Here is a 23,575-nt window from a genome sequence, read left to right as displayed (position 1 = left end):
TAAAATTATGTGGCACCAAATTTCCAGATTTTGCAAATGATGTTGATGCAATTGGTATCAGTGTTTGGCTGAATAATACAAAAACCTACATAATAAGCTTTTATAACCCTAATGGCCAAACTACAGATGCCATGGATTTCTTTAAATATATAAATAATTCTAATATGTTAAAAAATATCATTATTTGTGGAGATTTCAATGCCCACAGCTTTTTGTGGGGGAATAAACCAGCAAATAAAGCTGGTAAATTGATTGAGCATATGACTTCAAATAATATTGAATTAGCTGTTGCTACCCCTCCAAACCTGACTACATATTTCAACTCCTAAAGTGGCAGATTCTCTACAATTGACCTACAAATTGATTCATTAAACATTTTGAATAAAATTTATATAAATAAAATTGATAGTCTATGTACTGACCACTTTGCTACAGTTTGGTCCCTAAACGGACCTGCTGAAAGTCTATCACATACCTCCAAATATATTAACACTAAAGCAAATTGGTCTATGTTCCAAAATAAGCTAAATGATAAAATTACAAGCTTCGCCCAAAATTCGTGTATTTCAAACACAACAGTTAACCCGCATGCTGAAGCCTTGACATCTTTACTAATAAATATACCTAATCATGCTATCCCCAGGACAACACCCAAGGAAACCTTCCCTAAACACATTCCCAAACCATGGTTGACAAATGAGTGCCAAAATAAATGGAGAACAAAAAAGGCAGCTAGGAGAGCATTCATAAAACAAACCATCACCTACTACATATTTAAAAAAATTACAAGCAAAATCTAATCTAAAAAGGACTATAATAGATGCTAAATATAACTACTGGAATAATTCTGCAAATAATCTCTCCAGAGAAACACATGAGCCAATTATACATAAAGTCATAAGCCACATCTGTGGGAAAAAGACTTCCCCCAACCCACTCCTGTATGAGCTTATACATAATAATACCCATTATGACAATGATAATGAAAAAGCTAAGCTACTTGCAACTCTTTTTGTTAATAAGCTAACATCAAATAATCGAAGCAAAATGTCCCCAATTCCTATGAACCAAAGTTACCAACCACGCAAAGGATCTGAGTATATAACTAGTCGATTTTCTATCCAGGAAATGAATAATGCAATATATCATATTAGGACCAAAACTAGAAGCAGCTATGAAAATATACACCCTACATGGATAAAGAATCTCACCGCTTCATACAAACAGGAACTGCTAAATTGTTATAATCACGCTTGGGCATCTTCTATGTTCCCCAATATATGGAAATGTTCGTCCCTCCTACCAATCCTAAAGAAAAATAAACCCAAAGATAACCCTGAGTCCTATAGGCCCATAATGATTACTCCTTTGATGGGGAAAATAATGGAGAAAATGATCTATTACCGACTCCTCTGGTTTGTTGAAAAAAATAATATGATCCCTCACATTCAAACTGGATTCAGGAGACACCACTCCTCAACAGATGCTTTCATTTTGCTAAAAAATGCAATAAATGAATCATTCTCAAAAAATAATGTCCTAGTTGCAGCTTTCCTAGATTTTGAAGGGGCATATGACAATGTGAACCACCAAATCCTTTTAAACAAACTTGCAAACCTTGGACTACCCCCCAAGCTAGTATCTTTTATAAAACCTTTCATAGAAGTGCGAAGTTTCATTGTTTGTGTTGGTTCAGCCTCTTTACCCCAAAAGACAATAACCAAAGGCCTACCTCAGGGAGCAGTCCTCAGTTGCCTCCTCTTTGCCCTATATCTCTGGGACATGAACCTCCCCGACCCAAACATAAAATATGTAAGCATTCTGGTGATACGGTCATCAGACAACACCTTTTAGATAGTACAATCAATTCAGCGAAAGTCACTTTTCCAATTTAAAAATTTGTCCTAACATTTAGATTTACCTATTGCACCTACTAAGTAAAAAGTAATCCAATTTCACTGAAAGCGAAACCATGTTAATGCAAAACTAACTCTAAATGGAACAACTATTCCAGAAGATAATCATATTAATTACCTAGGTCTCATGCTTGACCAAAAACTTAATTTCCACCTCCACATTTCAAACCATAAAAAAAGATATAGAAAAACAAATATACTAAAAAGACATCTTTCCACACGCAGGGAGTGTAAGGAGAAAACCTTACTCCAGTTTTATAAATCACATATAAGACCCCATATTGACTATTAGCTCATCGTCTATGGTGCTTGTGCAAAGACCAAGATTCAAAAAATTGAAACAACACAAAATGATATAATACGTCTCATATTTGGTCTTAGGAAACCCACAAGCACCAAGTTTCTGCTCATTGAGAGTGGATTAACAACAATAAGGGGAGGGAGTGACGTAGATTTCTTTTGACAAAATATCTTACAGAAATTGAATCAAATAGTTCACACACCCTACATAATTGATTGAGAAATCCAGTCACGTATTGAGATATTGCAGATGAGTATGGCAATATTCAGAAGAAGTTCCCTGTACCCGCAAAGTCTATTGCACCTACTTTCCTCCATTCCCATCCATGGAATTGGTCAATTCCCATAATAAATACTGATTTCTAAAAGTGGAATAAATATTTAACCCCCCATTACTTTTGTCCAGAAAAAATTTGCTGAACTTAATACAATTACCTATAAAAACTACTTCCAAATATTTGTTGATGGGTAAAAAATGAATGAGAAGGTAGGAGGCGGTGCTTTTCTACCTCACCTGAATATAGCAATAAGCGAGAGATTATATAATAATTTATCCATAATGTCTGCTAAGTTAAATGCCATAATCATGGCATTAGAACACCTTAAGGAAAACCAACGTTTGATTACAAACTCAAATAATATTAGAATATATTCCGACTCTTTATCAAGCCTTGATCTGCTGGCCTCAACTCCTCAATATAATTTTGAAATTGACACTCACGACTGTACCAGTATTATAGGTAAACTTGCTTCAATTGGCATAAGAACTTATTTTCAATTCAGTCCAAGACACTTTGGCATAAGTGCTAATCATCAGGTTGATGAAATACCAAAAAATGCTATAAGTATTGACCAGCCAAGTGGGAGACCAATCCCGATTAGAGATATTTATCGATGGAGACTATCAGATATTAATTTTAATAAGATTAATCCTATCCTTTCCCCCTTTCGAAATAAGTATTTTTCTAAAATTTATCATAGAATTCGTTCTGGAACAAATGGACTAAATTTTCTTGCATTCTCGTATATGTTTTCTAATTCAAGTGGTTCAATAACCCTGTCCCCTCTTTGCAGGCATTGTAATATGAATAATGAAACAATTGACCATTGCCTATTTGAATGTAATATGCTGACGTCTGCACAACATACCTTGCTTTGTAAACTGCTAAAATGCTTCAAACACCACAAAGTCTCACTATCAGCCAAGAGCCTATCCAATTATACCTGGACACAGAGCATAGAATTCGACATCTATCATCTTATATTTGAACTCCTAGAGTCGAAAGATCAACTGAAAGATATCGCAAAATATCTAATAAACATGAAGCAATCAAACTAGTAACTCAGTAGCCCACAGAGTGAATCAAAAGGAAAATTGCTAAATAGCATTACTGAAAAGCCCGCCTGCTGTTAAATAGAAGAGAGAGAGAAGCTGTTTTCTTTTATAAATGTCTTCATATCATGACATACAACATTCAGAAGACTATATTTTTGCCACTCCTGTGATTTCTTGATGTTGTTTATAGTCTCACCACGTGACTAATAGTCTTTTCTACCTTAAGTATAAAAGCGATATGTAGTATTTGAGTCAATGAACCTCCATAGCTATGGTTGCCAAATTTGCCAAAAAAGGTGTTCGTCATATATCATGTAAAGAAGTGGTTATTTTGGTTGAACTAAACAAAACTTTGTAAAACAGTCAAAACGACACTATCAGTAAAAAAAAACATCAAATAGGAAACTAAAAAATTTAGAGAGCAAATAGAGATGGCCGAAATCGACTGAAACAGATGAAAGATAATTCATTCAAATTATGTTTAATTTATAACAAATATATCTTATTGCATTTAATATTTTATTAGATATAACTTGTTCAAACTATTTGAATTTATTTTAACCGCTAAATACATTCTTGGGCTCAGCTTCAACAGTTAGGCTATAAATGGGGCTAAAAAAAATATATCTCTTGTATTTCTTTTCATTGCTTTGGTGTTTACAACTGCTTAAGAATTTAAGGCCATAAGAACTTTTTCATTCTTGGCTGTGGAACCTTTTGAATTAACAAAGTGGCGATTTTATTGATTTACTGAGGTAGTACACAGACAAATTTCTTGAAACTTTGCGCACAGACAAAATTTCTTATGATATTTTCGCTTTGAAGGAAGCAGTTTTAAAAACCAGTAGAACTGTTTTAGCAAAGCAGTACCTATTAGCAACAAGGATGGTTCCTGTGAAAGGTTCACTTTTTCAAGTACGAGAACCAGCCTTTTCCACCTTCCCTGTCCGAGTACGGCAAGCTACGCTTTGGAAAAAATTCTGACATAGTTGACTGTTTGACGGCAGAGCTTGAAGAGCCATTGCCCAGCAGTCTCCAAACCGTCGACTTAATTGTACTAGAAGGGTCTGTTCTAGCACACCTCATCTTTCCTAAGCATGGAATTAGTTTCGATTAATACGCTCGCTCAAGCAACAGTCCCAAACCGATACTCAAAGGATTAATCTCGTCTTTGACATCTACGCTGACGACAGACTAAAAAACGGAGCGCGTGAGCACAGAGGAACTTCGTCTTATGCCGTGAAAATCACAGACCGAACCCTCGTTCCTCGGATGAACTGGCGTGACTTTTTGACATCAACTGAGAACAAGAGTCGACTGTTCCATTTTTGGCGACTATGGTATTCCAGGAATTGCGGGGCATCTTTGTAATGGCCACTCTTGGAGACGCAGTTATTTCAACGCGTGATATCGCTTTTCGCCGAGGCCTCACACCTACCAACCACGAAGAAGGTGACACTCGTGTGCTGCTCCATGCCTTCTATCAGGCCCAGTGTGACTATAGCTTTATAGCCATCAGAACTGTGGATTCTGATGTAGTTGTGATTGCAACAGATTTGTTCCAACAGCTTCAGATTGAAAACCTGTTTGTCATCTATGGGCATGGAGCAAAGACGAAAATACTGCCCATTTACAACATTACTTATCATCTAGGACCTGACAGGTCTCGTAGCCTTCTCTTTTTGCATGTCTTCTCTGGATGCGATACGACTTCTTCTTTTGCTTTTCATGGAAAGCATGGTGTTTGGAAGACCTGGAAAGCTGTGGAATATATTCTTCTGACTTTCGTTACTCTGCGTACATCAGGAGCCCCGCTGCTACTTTGTCACTTTACAGACATCCAGCGATTCGTCGTCGTTCTTTACGAAAGATCAAGCGTCTTGTCTGAAGTGAACATTCTGCGGAAGGAGCTTTTCACACGACAAACAGCCGGAATGGAAAGACTGCCCCCAACAGCGGCTGCTCTTGCGCAGCCTACCAAACGCGCTTACTTACAGGCCCAGATATGGGCATCATCGTGTTGTCCTGAACTTTGCCCACTTTATCCAGATTTATACGGCTCGGTGAAGCATGACGGAAGAGGGGAGCCTTTCTCGACTAATCTTCCTGAAGCAGCGACAATTTGCAACGAACTGCTCAATTGTGGCTGTAAAATAAAGTGCAAAAACAGGTGGAAATGTGCAAAAACTTCCCTTAAATGGACATATCTCTGTTCGTGCAAAGGTTGTGATAATCAGTACAATCAGTAGGGCACTTTTTGTAGCTTTATTTGTCAGATGATTTCGACCTGTTTCCTGTTCGAGAGAACCTCATTTTCTCTGGTACATTTTGGTTTTCACTTGATCCTTTTTTACTCAGATATCTGTTCCAAGTTTTAGTTTATCGAAAAGTCGCTTCTCTTTAAAGCAAATTTTTTACCCTCTGTTCAGATCGTACAGACTAATCTGTCGTGATACAATTTTAGTCAGAAAACTGGTACATCAATTTCAAAGTGTTGGCAACGCTGGTCTCTACTTACTGAATGAAAAGTTTGAAAGCAAAATTCAATGATAAAGCATTTCTTAAAGAGTATTTTTTTCAACCAAAGTTAGTATTTAGGGATGTTTAAGGTAACTGATCACAAATATGATGCTAAAATCGAAAATGCGGGTTCTAAAATTGAGCATAATATGTGTTCTCGATGTTTGAAAAATAACCACCAATCTCAGAGTTTTACGCGAAGATTCCTGAGCTTATTCTTTACCGTGCTTGTATCAAACAGTGGTAACGAACTGTAAGTAAGGAGCGACCCGGCTCAATAGTAACCGAAACTCTAAAAAACTGAATTTTGATACCAATAGATACATCAAAAGAATCAAATTTTAAAGCTGATTTCAAATATATAACTTTCATCCAGTTTAATCCTACCCATCAAAAGTTACGCGCCTGAGAAAATTTGTCTGATTTTTGAAAAAAAGGGGGAAACACCCCCTAAAAGCTATAGAACCTTGATGAAAGTCACACCATCAGATTAAGCGTATCAGAGTACCCTACTGTAGAGGTTTAAAGTTCCTATCTGCAAAAATGTGGAATTTTGCATTTTTTGCCAGAAGAAAGATCACGGATGAGTGTTTTTTTTTCCCAGGGGTGATCGTATCGACCCATTGGTCCTAAAATATCGTGGGAGGGCTCATTCGAATGGAAATTAAAAGTTCTAGTACCCTTTAAGTGATTCAAAAAAATGAAGGGCAACTAGGCCCCCTCCCACGCTCATTGTTTTTCCAAATTCCCCCGATGAAAATTTTGCGATAGCCATTTTGTTCAGCATGGTCAAAAATATGATAACTATGTCTTTTAAAATAACTTAATCCCCCAAAGTCCCTGGGGGGAGGGCTGAAAGTTATGAACTTTACCCAATGTTTACGTATAGCATTGGTTATTGAGATGTATACAGACGGTTTCAGGGGGGATTTTTTCTGGCAGTGGGGGGGGGGGGGTCCGGGGTTATGTGGGAGTATCTTTCCATGGAGGACTTTTTCATTGGGGAAGGGACATTGCTATGAAGGGGGCACCGGATTTCCCTGCATTATTTGAAAAAGGATTAGAAATTAAATAAAAAAAGGTTTTCAACTGAAAGTAAGGAGCAACATCAAAACTTAGAACGCACAGAAATTATTACTTATATGATTGGGTTCACCCCCTAGTCAATACCTCGCCTTTGTGATTAAGGGGTCATTTTTAAAGAATTGGAACAAAATTCGAACTTTAACGTAAAGACCGAGGTATTGACTAGGGGGTGAACCCCCTAACATACGTATTAAAAATATATGAATATAGAAGTTCGTTACGTATGTTAGTTCGTAAGTTACGTATATTTATTACTAAATAAAAACATTCGTAAATAAAATTAAACAACTTTTGAGAAAGCCATTTAACCAAATAAAAGTAAAATTAATATGCTAACTTTGTTTTAATTATTGATCTACGGTGAGCCAAAATCAAAACCTGCATTAATTAAAAAACGTTTAAAAATTAAATAAAAAAAAGTTTTTTTAACTGAAAGTAAGGAGCGACATTAAAACTAAAAACGAACAGAAATTATTCTGTATATGAAAAAGGCTGTCCCCTCCTCAACGTCTCGCTCTTTACGCTGAAGTTTGACTTTCTCACAACTCTATTTTTTTTAAACATTAAAAAACTTAAGCGTAAAGAGCGAGGCGTTGTGGAGGGGACAGCCCCCCTCATATACGGAATAATTTCTGTTTGTTTTAAGTTCTAATGTTGCTCCTTACTTTCATTAAAAAAAAACTTGTTTTTTTTTTTATTTAATTACAATATAGAAACCAAAACCAAATAAAATAATCAAATGTTTCATAAATTATTGAAGTGCATTTGAAGTCATTTCAGACGAATATGTGGCTGAAATTGCAATATGTATGACTTGAAACAAGCACAGTATCTAGTGTACTGGTTTGAGTTTTTGCTTCCAATTTCTTCCACAAATTTGAGTAAAAGTATTGCTGAACTTGTTGAATATAGTTCGGACACCAAAATTGCAATCTATAAGTTCAGAAACAGACTTAATAAGGACACGCTTCACAAATGTTGTTTATGCCCACCAAAATTTACGTTGATTGCAAATCAGAAGGTTGTATTGCAATATAGAAGCCCCTGATCACAGAGCAGCTTGTACATATTGCCTCAAAAGGTGCTAGGTATTTCCCCAGGAAGACTACCCCCATCCTCCCGATGATTCTCCCCAAAAATTATGAATCCAAAGAAAAAGAAAGACGAATAAAAATAATTTAATATATGAATCCAGAGAAATTTCTGACCACTTAAACTCCTCCCCGTGGAAATATCCCCTCCGCCTGCGTAGAAAGCTCCCGAGCTCCTTGTATCTTTCAAAAAAAAAAAAATACTATATGCGGAAAAATGACAAATCATACAGCTTTTTTCCTACGGGCTTTGGGGTTTTAGGGTACTAAAACTCTTCTTTTTTGTTTGAATGAGCCGTCGCCTTGGATTCCTGGTGCAATGCGATCGTCCCCGGGGGGGGGGGAAGAAAACTCACATTTGAAATCTTCTTTTTTCTTCTTTTTTAGTAGTAAGAAATATACATACTAATTTTTGTAGATAAAGGGTGCGTTTAATACCAAAACATTTCAACTCTCATTGAGCCTTCAGATAAATACAGAATTAGTTCTAAGAAGAGGGATTGAAATTCATACATAATTTCTCTTCATTTTTGGGAATATTTCTGGTCTAGCCCATTATTAAGACAGCAAAGAGTAACAATAAACCCCAAAACGAGCAGAATTTATTCCATATATGAGGGAGGCTGCTTCCTCCTCACTCCGACCCCCTATGGCTGTAGAATTTTTGGAGGATGCTCATTCGATTGGAAATTGAGGGTTCTAGTCTATTTTTTTTGAAAATCGAAAGTGATTAGAGACCAATCAGTCTATGTCTAAGAACCTTTTTTGATATCTGTTCCTTTTATTACCCCTTAGGACGTCTAATCGACATTTTGATGTGCCTATTTTGTACTTTCTCTATGGCTGTTTTATTTTACGCCCAAGGGAATTTTTCATGGGACGAAAGAATTATCTAGGGGTAATGCCAGTCCCCGCTGCAAAGCTGGTATTTAAGTGCGTTTGAACTAATCGATTGCAAATCAGAGGTTGAACGTGTGATCTGGGTGTTTTAAGGACATTCTAGACGGTCAATCATTTTGATCAAAAGCTTCCGTCAATCAATTGATTAAAGCATGATTGACCGTCTAGGAACCGGTTGAGTCATTCAAACTTTCTATCAATCACTGTCAACGCTAGACTCAAGGGTCAAAATGGTTCCTAGATGGTCAATCATGCTTTAATCAGTTGATTGACGGAAGCTTTTGATCGAAATGATTGACCGTCTAGGGTGTCCCTTAACCTATTAAGGCCCAAGAAAAAAAAGTCCGAAATTTTAGTTGTCCTTTTCAGCAGTTTCTTTTTATCACATAAGTAAGCCAAACATGCATTTGCATATTTTCCCATTTCCGGTTTCCGATATACAAGCTGTCCTATATATAGGACAGTGGGCTGTTGTGGTATCAAAATATACGCAATTTCATAAAATACGTTTTTAATGCCAAAAATTCAATTTAGTGCAATACAAAACCAAAACAAATAAAAAATTAGCGTGGGAAGACGCAAAACAGCCAGTACAAATAGTGACGTCACATTTCTCACAGTAACTCAGCGGCTTTGCAGTTTTTTTCCTTGGCATCGTCGCTGCTTTTCCGGCTTCATTAGGGAGTGTCGTATTCTATTATATCGTGTGCAGACTGGTGGCGCAGAAATTAGTCTTCTTTCTAACACTGAAGGCCATGGTTCCTCTCTTCTGTAATTGGGTTTTGGAAGGGATCCTATGACCTCCCGTCTGAAATCTATAAGACTCATTTCATGTTTTTGTCAACCACTCTATTGAATAGTGTGCAAGCATTGAAGACAGCCATGCCTAACAGACGCACGAACAGTCCAACATTTCTTTCCTCTAATAGACACAGCACACTTGCTGACAAGCTGGCCATGTAAATCAACTCCACCCATTTACCGGTTTTATTCCCTGAGTGGATGCGTCTGCTGTACCGCCGTCTTTCCGAACTGCCCCTTCATTCTTTGTTCAACCGCTCTTAGTTTCTCACAACTCTATTCTTTTTTAACAATAAAAAACTTTAGCGTAAAGAGCGAGGCGTTTAGGAGGGGACAGCCCCTTTCGTATACGGAATAATTTCTGTTCGTTTTAAGTTTTAATGTCGCTCCTAACTTTCAGTTAAAAAAAACTTTTTTTTTTTTATTTAATTTAAATCCGAATCGAATGGGCTTTCTTTGGATAAACTGCGTCAGGCTATGTTTCGTCGATTGACAAATGCTGAGAGAAAATTCCAAACTGCTTAAAGTTTGCGTTGATTATGTCGAAGAGGGGCTTCAACTTGAAATCTCTCTGATTTCTGAAGCTTCGAACTGTATTGTTGTCCACAAGGTGGATGTTCTCTTTTATTTTCGTGAATCGATTTTTTGACATTACTTGCTTGAGCAAATTACTTTCATGATCTTCATCGACTGACCAATATAATGGGAATACATTCTTTTACAGCACAAAAACATCAGTATTCCCATGAACGCACGGATTTCATCAGCTGGATTCTAACGGCGTATCTAACCGTTTCACGAGAAATGAGGTCAAACAATTTATTGTCTAGAAACAAAGCCAAAACCTTTACTGGTGTTTTTCCTTCTATTGTTTCTCGGACTCTCTGAAACACCCTAGCTGCTCCCCCACCCAAGTTTTGCCAAGCATAGGTTACTTTTTGCTTCCTCCATTTAGGGTTCCCGGCCTAGAACTATCTCTTCTGTGGCCCACGTCTCGAAGTTGATGCACGAAGTTGATTCTTCTGTGGGGATGATGTTGTCAATGCCTTGAAATTGTTCCTCTTCAAGAGGACCTGGTCTGAAATCTTCCTCAACAGTTCCTGGAACGTCATTTACAATCGGAGCTGCCGTGTCGTCGTGATTTCTTTCATCTTCATCAGATGCTTGATCGGAATCAGGAGGCAGGACAACAACCTGAATATTTTCACATGCAATTTTTTCGTCTTTTTGGAGGTCTAGAGATTCGCCAAGGGTAATGCAGGAGTCGTCTCTTTAATTTAAGAATTGTGGTAGACGAAGAAAAGTGTATAGAATGATTTAAATATATTTTTTCCATGGTGACTGATAGGCTGAAGCTGAAGGATGATAAAGAATCCACATTATCATTGCTATTTTACTTATACCCGATCACAAGAGGAAAAAACGGATTAATAATAAGAGAAAGTAAGAAAATACACCAACAAACAGAAACTATCACACGGATTTCACAAATAAGCTAAACGCATAAGTGAACGCCAGGAAGAAAATTGCAGAGAAAATTATGACCAAAACCAGAAAAAGCGTAGATAAATTTTTCCAAAGTTGTCACAACAAAGAATCAACCAAGGAATTTTATGATAAAAAAAAAATCTCAAGTGAAATTAGCACCAAAAACGCAACCCTTGAAATTTCATGTAGCCTACTAAAAGCAACCCATAGAGCCCGCTGTCCTATAAATATGACACCAACGTATAAGCCGTTAAACTTTGAGCTTACATGTCAAGTCTGTTGTTATCCAGAAATACGGTTAAATATAAAGTGGTCTAACTGCTGTCAAGGTCACTACTGTCTACTTGTCTAGGGAAGCGCTCACTATTATTTTACTGAATTTGGAAAATTCCCCTCTAGCACCTCATCTTTATCGCTATTAAATAAATATCCCTTTAAATTCGTAAGTTTAATTCCCTGAAAATAGTGCATATTGGGCAAGTTCACATTCAATAAAGGAAATAAAAATTACTACAATTTGTTTCTCAGCAATTGGCAGCTGCTGCAGACTTTAAATCCAAATTTAATATACTCAGTTTGTAGTTTTAGCTTACTACTTGCAACTCTCTTTAATCTTTCTGTAAAAATAAACATTAGACCGTATGCTTTTATCTGCACTCCAGTGCTAGATCTCCTGGCCTCTCAGCTTAGTAATTTAGTTTTTTTAGAAAAAACTTTCTCTCTCCTTGTATGACCTTGGCTATCATCCCATATCTAAGAAAAATCGCTATCATTCAACGGTTTTTAATATTTTAATCTGGAAGATATTTTGTTCAATTTTACTAATTTCTCTTCGAAAACATTAGACGAAAAATAAAAACCCGAATAGTTCGCCTCTTTAGCTATTTGGAGCTTATCCCCTTCTTAGTACACCTCCATTACTTGGTAAAAGCCGTAATATTCTCTCAACATTTGGTAATATAATCTAACGTAATATAAAACTAATGCCTATAGTCGTCTAAAAAAGTCATCTAAAAAAATGAATATATACATATACAAAAAACTAGCAGCATAGTCTGTTAGGCGACGGGCATAAAAATAAAAGAACAAATAGCATTAAGTCTTTTGTGAGGACTAGAGAAAAAAAATGTACCCCTTCGCCCAACAGAAAATTTGAAGCCCCCCCCCCTTGAAATAACTCTTAAATTTCTAACTCTATTCCCTAGTGAGATAGAACACGGTGGAATTGCCAAATCTCCGACTCAAACTTGTCAATATTTTAATGAGACCTACTGACTGCATAATGACAAACACTTGCTTGGTTTCAGGTGCCTGTTGTATAATGTCACAATATTGTTTTCAGAGGTGAAGGTTAATGATCGGCTTAAAGCTCCTTGGGAATGTTCTGGGAGGAGGCCAAAGTGGAAGCTATGATTATGCTGCGATATAGGAAGAGTATTTGTAATCGTTGAAGCCTCAGGCAACTTGAAGTTTTGATGATTTTGTAGAAGTTATATTTGTTTCACCCTAATTGTTGTGTTTGTAAAGTAATAATTTTGTAATAAACTACAATTTTCTGTTTAGCTTCCGAAAAACCCTGTATTGTTATCTATTATTCGGGTTATACTACAATGTCAAGAGTTTGCGAAAGATTTGCAAGCAGCTACCCAAGAGAAAAACATCTTAGAAGGGCGGAATTTAATGTCTGGTTTGGAAGATCTGCTTCAACAATCACTATTGAAAACAGTATCCAGATACCCATCATTATTGACGGAGAGAAAAGAAGTGTTAATACTACTTGACAAATTTCATGGTAAGGCCATTTAATATATTACAGAGTGACCAAATAGTTGAAAAAGAAATCGAAAATTCATCAATTAATAGGTAAAATGATATTTTATTCTCAAAATGGCTCTCAAAGATAAGTATTGCTGAGCTTGCACTTCCTTTGAAATATGAATGCAATAAAAACCAAAAATCGCCAAAAAATCACAAATCTAATAGTTATTATTTTTGCGCAAGCAGTGGTTCATCAGGATAGTTTTCGCCCTTTGCTTTTCAAGATAGGTGAGCTATTTTAGGGTCTTACTTTGCCTTAGACCATAGATCCGCCTGTGCCTCCAGAAGCACCATGGGCATCAAGAAGGAACTGCCAATGTTCTCGCACGTTTGCTGCTGCCAGTATATCCTCTCACTAAGGCTCGATTGAGGTGTTCTAAGGCTGGACTAAGACAGGTTTCGTAGATCTATCTGGTACATTCGGCGCACGATGTTTCCGGGTCTGCCTCTGCGGCATGAACCCGTTGATTGCCAGTGGAGCGCTGCATTCGATAGCCGGGATCATCTAATTGTAGTAGGTGGGCATAATATCTGCATCGGAAAACTTTTATGACATCTGTCACAAGAGGTCGTCTTGTTGCCAATAGATTGGTTGGTTATCCTCTGCTGCAAGGGGATGCTGAGGATTCTTCTAATAGTCTAGGGAAACTGTGAAAAAAAGGGGTCAAGCTCAAACAAATTGCTATACAAATGATACTTTCACTACCCGACCCAAAAATATGTGCTTATTCTGAATCCGAAAAGTTTACCGCTCTAGCTCTTTCACAAATTTTAGTTTTTTGAGGTTCAATTTGAGGTTGAGGCAAAAAATTATGATTGAGTAAATACGAGCAAATGTGATTAGATATGTCATTTCTCCGCTCTTATTTGTTGCTGATGAACATGAAACTAAATGTTTCAAATCAAAAGAATTACCCGGGGCTTAAAGCTTTGATAGAGAGTGAGGTTAGGGGAGAGGTTCAGCCTATAGGTGTATATTAAAGTTGGCCAATGGCAAAACATTTGCAGCCTCGTGCCTTGGTAACAACCGAGACTCGGTCCAGGTAAAGTCCAGTATGCCTGGAACCTTAGTTTTGTGAAAGTGAGTAAGAATGAGGAGGAGGAGAGGAAGTTGAAACGAATATTTGGCAACAACAACAAAAATATTCTGTCAAACAGCTTCCCTTAGCTGAGACAAAACACTAGTTCCAAATAAAATATCAATATACTCGGATATAATGCAACACAGAGATCAATTAAATAAGGCAGATAAAAATCACAGTAATACAGAGATTCATTGGATAGTGGCAAAGCTATTTAAAAATTTGGTCTTCTTTGCTACCATCGTCTTCAAGGTTTCCGGCACCCACAGTTTCGCAGTTAGAACAGCTTGTTCCTTTACAATTGACACAAGCCCAGGTACATTTTAAGCCCTGCTTTTTGCAAGAACATCGCAGCGTCGAACACCCGCTCTTGCAATTACGATGAAACACTAAGAGAAGGGAAGGCGGTGCCGGCGATCTATCTGAATGCAAAGGTCGTAATGCTCCTTTCCGAACAATCCAGCCATACTCCAAAGGATCTAGTCGACTTTCAACATTTTTTCAAGCTTGTACTTGGAAGTATGCTCGAAGCAAATGATACTTGCAAACATCGCTTGTGGGTGGGAGCGGTTTTGGCTCTACATACTTCCCAGAATTTCCAACTTTTTCAAGAAATTTCCTGTAACGGATCCGGTCAAGACCTGTTTCATTTTATACAGCCTTAAATAAGATAAGTATGGCCTTCTCTCCAGCTTTTCTAATGTCGTCTTATATAAAAGCTGAACCTACAAATGGTCCGGCGATATCCTGGAAGTTTTCCTTTTTTTTGCGTAGTTCAATGGTGTAGATTTTTCTGTACCATAAATTCACGAAGTCGAATCGTATCCGAGAAACGCACGGAGGAAAAGAATAAGACATGTGTTCTCGAAAACAAGAATACTTCTCTCGTATTCCTGGTTCAAGCGCCAGGTTTTGACTGCGTGAAGCAGAACTGGCATGACGTGGCTATTAAACAGTCGTAATTTCAGCCTTAGAACCTAAGTTGAACCTCCACTTGTTGTAGGGTGGTCTCTAAGAATGGTGCCCTAGGATATAGTTATAGATTCGTTAAGGATACAGTCTCGCGCTAATTTTTTATTTATAAGCTGTTCTGCTGTTTTCGTTATGGTAGGCTTCTTGGTCTGAAATATGTCACATTGTTATTGGTTACATCCCTATTTTACTACAATATTTGCGGTTTTGAATTATAACAAGTTGAAGGTAATACATATAGAATTTCTGGTTCAGGACGTTCATTCTTGTTGCTAAATGTGCAGAGCCAAGTGCTAAAATCAATATGGTAACCAATATTAGCCCAAGCTTGAATAAAACCTTCGTTCAACAGGGGTGGATCTAGAACAAAATCTTGGGGGAGGCTCAATGTGACAAGGGTGCCAATGAGCAAAACCTTGGGGGGGGGGCAATTTGACAAAGTTGCCAACAATTGACCAAATTGACAAATTTATTCTTAAAAAAAGAGTTAAAAAAGAGGATAAGAGGGTGCCAGAAAAATTCTTGGGGAGGGAGGGGGTCCTCCTGGCTCCCCTGGATCCGCCAGTGGGTTAAACTGGAGATCCATGGGGCTCCCCGCTATGTGGTTTTAAGCCAGCTTCAGCTGTTTCTGTAGTATTGACAAGATATTAATGGTATCTGGCCTGCACTGAGTGGACTACCTGTTTTTTTTTGGGGGTGTCCCATTGTTTTCAAGAACTAAGTTAAATGGCCATTTCGCCCTGGGACGTTACGATGCTGATAGATAACCGCAGCATTGATATTTTTACTGGCGAACTTTGATGTATAAACTAGACCTGTTGGGAGCTTCGGAAACTTTTTGTTTGTAAAATATTTTATTGGTGTACTCAGAAGTTCAGGGAAAGTGTTCAGTCCAGACTAGTCCTACTTAAAATAGGGATAAGGTCTTCGTTAGTGCCAAAGGGTGCATTAAGAAGAGGTGAGTCATTTGGGGGATGTTTGAAACAATAGTATAGCAGTGAGAAATGGTTTAGAATATAGTGGTATACTTCTTCATAATTTACAAGTGAGAGAAGAGCTATTTAGTAGAGGGGGGGGGGGGTATTAACAAGATTGAAAATTATAAGTATTTAGGTACTGTGTGTATGGTAAATGGATTTCTGAGAAATGGTGGTTAAGAAGCTAGAGATAATCGATCTAAGCCAAACAACTGGTGATTTTAGAAAAAAACATTTGCGAAATTCCTTGATAAGAAAGGTCACAAGAGCGAATCTGATGCACTGTCTTGTCTTCAATGGGAAGCGAATTCCTGAGTATGATCAGGCTTATTAGACAATGAGATGGTGTCAGGGACAGAGCTTCTTTCAAATAGTTCGTCGTAACGAACTGTAAGTAAGGAGTGACCCGGCTCAACAGTAACCGAACCTCTAAAAAACGGAATTTTGAAACCAATAGATACATCAAAAGAATTAGATGTTAATGTTGATTTCAAATGTATAAGTTTCATCAAGTTTAGTTCTACCCATCAAAAGTTACGTGCCTGAGAAAATTTGCCTGATTTTGGAAAAAAGGAGGAAACACCCCCCAAAAGCTACAGAACCTTAATGAAAATCACACCATCAGATTCAGCGTATCAGAGAACCCTTATGTAGAGGTTTCAAGCTCCTATCTGCAAAAATGTGGGAATTTTGTATTTTTTGCCAGAAGAAAGATCACTGATGCTTTTTTTTTTCTCACAGCTCTATCTCACTCTTTCTCACAACTCTATTTTTTTAAACAATAAAAAACTTTAGCGTAAAGAGCGAGGCGTTGAGGAAGGGACAGCCCCTTTCATATACGGAATAATTTCTGTTCGTTTTAAGTTTTAATGTCACTCCTTACTTTCAGTTAAATAAATTTTTTTTTTTTTATTTAATTAGTGACATAGAGTGTATTAAGAAGAGATGAGTGAAACATTTTGTGAATGTGTGAAACCAACGGTGAAGCAGTGAGAAATGCTTTAGAGTTAATGGTATTCGATAGTTTAGAAGCGAAGAAGAATTTACTCAGTTGGGAGGTGGAAGAGATGGTGTTGAAAAGAATGATAAGTTATTAAGGATTCAGGTGCTCTAAAACATGGTGGTTGAGGAGCTAGAGAATAGATTCCGTAAATCATAGATGTGGTTTTTGACGAAGGATAAGTAACTTATGATTTTAGAAATTTTTTTTTTAATCTCTATGGGAAAGGCCATAAGAATAAATCTAGTAATTATAGAAGCACTAGCTTACCTTATGTAAGGCCGTGGGTATGTTGAGATTGTTAACTTCAGCAATTCTTGGTCATGCTATTTTTCAACGGCAAAAATTACTTGTATTTTTAGTCTTGAATTTATGATGTTAACTGTTATCTTAGGGAATTTAAAGGTTTTACTGATAGCAACTCGTTGCAGTACATAGTCGCTTGAAGTTATCACAGCCATAAAAGCTTTTCATATGTCTCAGTATATTCAGGTTCTCTTATATTCTTGTTCTCTTATATGAAATTTGCATCTCCTTTAAACCTTTTATTACAAACGCTTCTCGGTTTACTTTCGGGTTTTCTGTTTCTGTTTACCCCTAGACGGATATGTTCTAACCACTAACCAGAATTTTTGGATAATATCCTGTTTGATAAAAGTCGCTCAAACGAATGTCTAAACTATGCCGAGAAAATCTCACTGGAAAACATCAAGCATATTCTCCGGAAATTTTCAAAAAGCCCACATATCAGAAACCTGCTTAATTTCAGAACCATACAACTCCCATTACAGAGTTCCTTTGATTGTAAAGTTCCAAAATCCATAAAAGGTGCAGTTACCAATTGCTCGATCTACATATATTATTCAGATTTATATGCAAGTACACTTATATTTAACACAATTTATTTGGAAGGATTCTATTGCACTAAATAAAGGGGCATTTTGTTACGAATCAACCGTTGCTTTTGTTGTGAAAACACGCCTTGAATTAAGTGATAATAGCTGCATATCTTAGCAGGAACACCAATGAGTAATGCGGCCATCCAAAATAAAATCAAAAGGATTATTATAAATATAAATAAAAAAAATGTTTTAATTGTCGAATATCAAAACACATCTCTACAATGCAAAAATTTTACAGGTGTAACATTCTAGATTGAATTTAGTGCTTTGTCTTGCTTGTGTTTACTATTTGTTTGCTTGTTTTGTTTTTACTTGTGTGCTTATTTGCAGGTTGTGTCTTGTTTTTTTTTTTTTAATTAAACGCTTGAGCCTGCTTATATGCATTTGTTGGCTATGCTTGTTGCATGGTGTCAGAGTAGACGGACATGGACGCTGCCATTCATTATACAGAGTTGAATTGGGAATCAGACAACCCTTGAGAAACCTGGATCAGATTCAAGAGCCATGTACAGCTTATGTTTCATGGTCCTCTCAGTGGAAATTTGACGACTATTTCAGCCCAAAAGCAAACCCGATCTTCTCTCGGTATGTGTTCCATAAGCCTGATAAAAAAGACGGCGAGACCATTGAACAATATGTTACCGAACTCAAGATTCTTGTACGTGACTGTTCCTATGCTGCTGATACCAAAGACAAAATGGTAAGTGACAGGCTCCTATGTGGAACGAACAATCAGAGGAGCAGGGAAAAACTTCTTCAGTCAGGATCAGAGCTGAAATTAGCTAAAGCAATCAAAATCTTCAGAACATACACTGAAACCCAGGCACAACTGAAAACAATGTCTGCATAAAGCAGCATGAACAATCCAGTAAACAAAAAAGAAGTTGATGCAATTAAAAAAAACCTGATCTCATGCATCCAGAAAGCATCCAAACCTGATTGCTATTTTTGTGGTGGTGAATATTCAGTGAGTCACAACTGCCCTGCTAGGGGGAAAGCCTGTAGTATATGTGGCGAACAAAATCATTTTGATATGGTTTGTCGCACTGTAAAGAAAAGAGTCAATGTTATTGAATCTACACATTAGACTACGGATGATGAACTCTTTACTAATGAAATCTCAGCAGACAATGAAAATGATCAGCCATATGCAAGCATAAAAATCGATGGACAAATTAGTATCCAATTCAAGATTGACACTTGGCACAAGCCAATATAATTTCAAAGCGCTTTGTCAAAAAACTGAAATCACAGCCGAAAATGTACCCAACTAATCATTTCTTTATTAGTTTCTGTGGTCAAAGGATCCCAGTAATTGGCACTTGCAGATTGGAATGTGCCTAGAAGGATCGTATTCAAAGCTTGCTTGAATTCTTCGTTGTGCAGTCTGCTCCAAATTCAATACTGGAATATGCTGCAAGCCAGCAGCTGAAACTCATCAAACTAGTCCTCAGCCTTCAGAGTAATCCAGCATATACAAGCCAACTCTTTGATGAATTTTCAGAGTTGTTTGAAGGATTGGGCAAAATCGAAGGGACTTGCCAAACAGTCCTTCGAGAAGGAGCTGATCCATCAGTGAAGCCGGCAAGAAGGATTACTCTTCTACAATAGACGAAATTCAAGCAAGAGCATGATTGCATGGAAAGTCTAGGCATATCTGAGAAAGTCACCCACCCAACCAACTGGGTTAACTCTGTAGTTGTTGTGGAAACAGCAGATGGCAGCCTTAGAGTTTGTATTGATCCCCATGACCTTAACAAGGCAATCAAGAGGCCTCATCACCCGATGCCGACATTTATTGAAGCGATCCAGAAGCAGCAGGGTGCAAAATACTTCTCGAAAATTGATGCTCAGCATGGTTATTGGTCTTTATGTCTGGATGACGAGTCATCTGAGTTGACGACCTTCAATACTCCCTTTGGGCGATACAAATTCAAGCGAATGCCATTTGGCCTTATATCAGCTCAAGACGAATTTCAGTGACATATGGAAGAAGTTTTTGCAGGATTAGCTTGTTTTTCTGTCATAAGGGATGACATGATCATCTCAGGCAAATCAGAAGAGGAGCACGACGTCAATCTTCGAAAGACGCTGCAGAGAGCTAAAAAGAAGGAAGTGAAAATTAAACAGGAAAAGTGCATCCTGAAAGCAACATCCATCCCTTATTTTGGCCACATCTTATCTGGTGAGGGCACTCACCCGGATCCAAATAAGGTCTAGGCTATCCATAAAACGCCTTTGCCAAAATCACAGGAACAGCTGCAGACCCTTCTTAGAATACTCTACTACCTGTCCCGGTACATTCCAAACCTGTCAACCCAAACGAGTCGTTGAGATCGTTGCTGAAGCAAAAGATGTTCATTTGGACTCTGACCATGGGCAGGTCCTTCACGACTAAAAAAGGCTACCTATAGAAGAGCAGATTTCTTTGTTCTAACTTGCATTAATATTAAGCTGCGAGTAGATACATCAAACTCTGGGGTTGGTGTAATCCTGCTTTAGGATAGCAGTTTTGTGTCATTCGCGTCAAGATGACTAACAGACACTGAACAAGACTATTTCCAAATATAAAAAGAACTGTACGTAATTGTTTTTGGATGCCGTCACTACCACCAGTATTTGTATGGTCGACACTTCAACATAGTAACCGACCACAAGCCACTTGAAACACTGTTGGACCGCCCAATCATTAAGTCTTCAGCCAGGCTCCAGAGAATCCCGCTGCAGATACAGCCCTATGATTATTCCGTATCCTACAGACCCGGCAAGGATATTCTTGTTCCAGACGCCCTCTTCCGAATTCACATTCCATTACAAGGGGACTCCCTCGAGAAAGAGAATGATTGCTAGGTCTATTCAGTCATGAAGTTCCTTCCAATTAGTTGTGAGAGCCTCAGTGAACTGAAGGATGAAACGGCCAAAGACGAACCACTTAAAGCTCTTCAGAGAATCATACAAGAGGGTTGGCCCGAAACAAGAAGCCCAATGCCAGCTGACATTACCAATTTTTGGCAGGTCAGACATGATCTGACAGTCATCGATCGAATAGTTTTTAAGAACGATCGTCTGGTCGTTCCGAGAAGCATGCAGAATAAAATTCTGAAGAGCATCCATGCATCACACCTGGGCATAGGGAAAACTAAACAGAGAGCCCGATCTGTTATCTACTGGCCTGGGTTGAGTCAATCCATCAATCTATACATCGAGAAATGCAGGGCTTGTTCCACCTATCAGAAAATGATTGCTAAGGAACGGCTCCCTCAGCATCAGATATCCCAATATCCATGGGAACACTTGGGTATTGATATGTTTTACCTGTCTGGTAAGCAGTTTCTGGTTACGATTGACTACTACAGTCGCCACTTCGAGATTGACGAGTTAACACTTCTCACGCGTTGGTATCCCACATGTCCTTAGCTCAGATAATGGACCCCAGTTTACCTCAGGCAGTTTCAAGACCTTTCTGAAAGAATGGGGTATCCATCACAGCGCTTCTAGTCCAAACCATCCCCAGTCTAACGGGTTGGCTGAAAAAGCTGTATCAATCGCAAAAAGTATGATCAAGAAATCGCAGCTAACAAAGACTCATCTACAGATGGCGTTGCTCGAATCCCGGATTCACCTGTCGACGGGTTTGCGTCTCCAGAACAACTGCTAATGAGCAGAAACACCAGATCTACCATCCCTTGTACAGTAGACCACCTCACTCCCAAAGTCATCTCCAGATCTGAATTCCTAATCTCGAGGTTAGAAGAGAGAGAAAGGGAGGAGCAATATTACAATGCTCATGCCAAGACTCAAAATCCGTGGAGAACTGGTCAGGCGGTCAGAGTAAGAATGGAGAATGGGATGTGGCAGCCAGCAGTCGTTGTGAAGAGACTTTCGTCCCCGCTCATACGTCGTAGAAACGCCGAATAACAGACAGTACCGGCGTAATTGAAAACACATTAAGGCTACGCCAGGAAATCCTAACGAACCGGAATCCGATGTTCAATCAGATTTCGAAATCTGAGCTACCAAACTGATTGACCTTGGATCACCTCATAGTCTGATGACCGTCAAATGACCAGATAGAAAGCGCTTTGAACAGTGAACCAACCACCTTTGACTCCACTCAGCCAGATATCCCAGAGTCTAGGGAAGCTGGTGACTCTGGATCCTTGATCTCCCTAGAACCAGGAGTGGAAGACAAATCAAACCACCAACAAGAATAAATCTTTTATGAAGTTACCCCCTTAAGTGAAGTGCACGGTAAATGAACTCTCATTGAGAAAAGGGGAGATGTAACATTCTAGCTTGAATTTAGTGCTTTGTCTTGCTTGTGTTTACTATTTGTTTGCTTGCTTTGCTTTTCCTTATGTGTGCTTATTTGCAGGTTGTGTCCTGGGTTTTTGGAATTAAACGCTTAAGCCTGCTTATCTGCATTTGTTACCTACGCTTGTTGCACAGGGAAATCGTTACATTTGAATGATTGATGAATGAAAACAAAAATCTGTATGTATTTGTTTTGTTTTTTTATAATAGATCACCTTGGGTTCTTGGAAAGAAACTATCTTGTTACATTTGCAACATTCCCGTGCTGTCTATTCTGTGTGTCTGAAATTTAAGTCTTGTTTAAGTAAGAAAAAAATTAAACCTGGACAATTGTATTTGCTTGGCGGCCTTCAAGTTTCTGATAACAATGAGTCGCTATACACAAATGTACGACATGTGACACTACGGTACATACGAATATCAGGTTTTTCGATTTTATCAAGCATCTGAGGTACTGAAACGTGGTTCTAGGCGTTTACCCCCCTGGCGATTACCCCCTGGAAAGTACCCCCCCCCCCCGTGGAAAATAAACCCGCGGAAATTACCCTCCGGAAAATAGCCCCCCCCCCCGGAAAATACTTCCTCCCCCGTGGAAAATAAGACTTTCCAAATTTGAGAATTTTATTTGAGCTTTTTTTTAAATTTCTATAGGGGAAAGGAGTTTTGGTAATTGTGTATTATGTGCCAGTCACTCAAGTTTACGCTGTGTAAAACTCGAGAAGAAACCGGTTTCTTCGTTAGTTTCTTTCAGCTTAGCACGAGACAACACCAATACAAGTAACAGAATATATGGTAAATATATAATTTGGGCCATGTATTGGCACATAAGAAGGGGGGTAAAGTATTTGGATAATTTAAAGTCAGGAAACAATTAGTTCTAGGTATATGGCAACTAAAAAACCATAGAAGAAGAGCGCAGTATCTGGAAATTTTGTTAAAAAAAAAAAAAAAAAAAAAAAAATAAAAAAAATTCCAGTATAAAGTAAATTTAATGTTTCATTTAAGTATTTTTTCAAGTGTTTTGTGTTTCTTTTTTCAATGACCGTTTTTCCAAGTATTAAGTACTATTATT

The 23,575-nt window shown here is 38.0% G+C and overlaps 1 protein-coding gene across 1 annotated transcript in view; it reads left to right on the top strand.

The window, feature by feature from the left end:
* Positions 1-23,575, top strand: part of LOC148945354 (uncharacterized) — a 139,974-nt gene that overhangs the window by 68,844 nt on the left and 47,555 nt on the right. Inside the window, exon 3 of the mRNA XM_089099018.1 lies at positions 13,002-13,230. Coding sequence (XP_088955144.1) covers positions 13,002-13,230 — 229 coding nt within the window. The remainder of the gene's footprint in view (positions 1-13,001; positions 13,231-23,575) is intronic.

The sequence above is a fragment of the Artemia sp. Qi Xiang Cuo genome, chromosome 13 (assembly GCF_049724085.1).
Source record: "Artemia sp. Qi Xiang Cuo chromosome 13, ASM4972408v1, whole genome shotgun sequence".
Classification (NCBI taxonomy): Eukaryota; Metazoa; Arthropoda; class Branchiopoda; order Anostraca; family Artemiidae; genus Artemia; species Artemia sp. Qi Xiang Cuo.
This window is presented reverse-complemented; position numbering and strand designations above follow the sequence as displayed.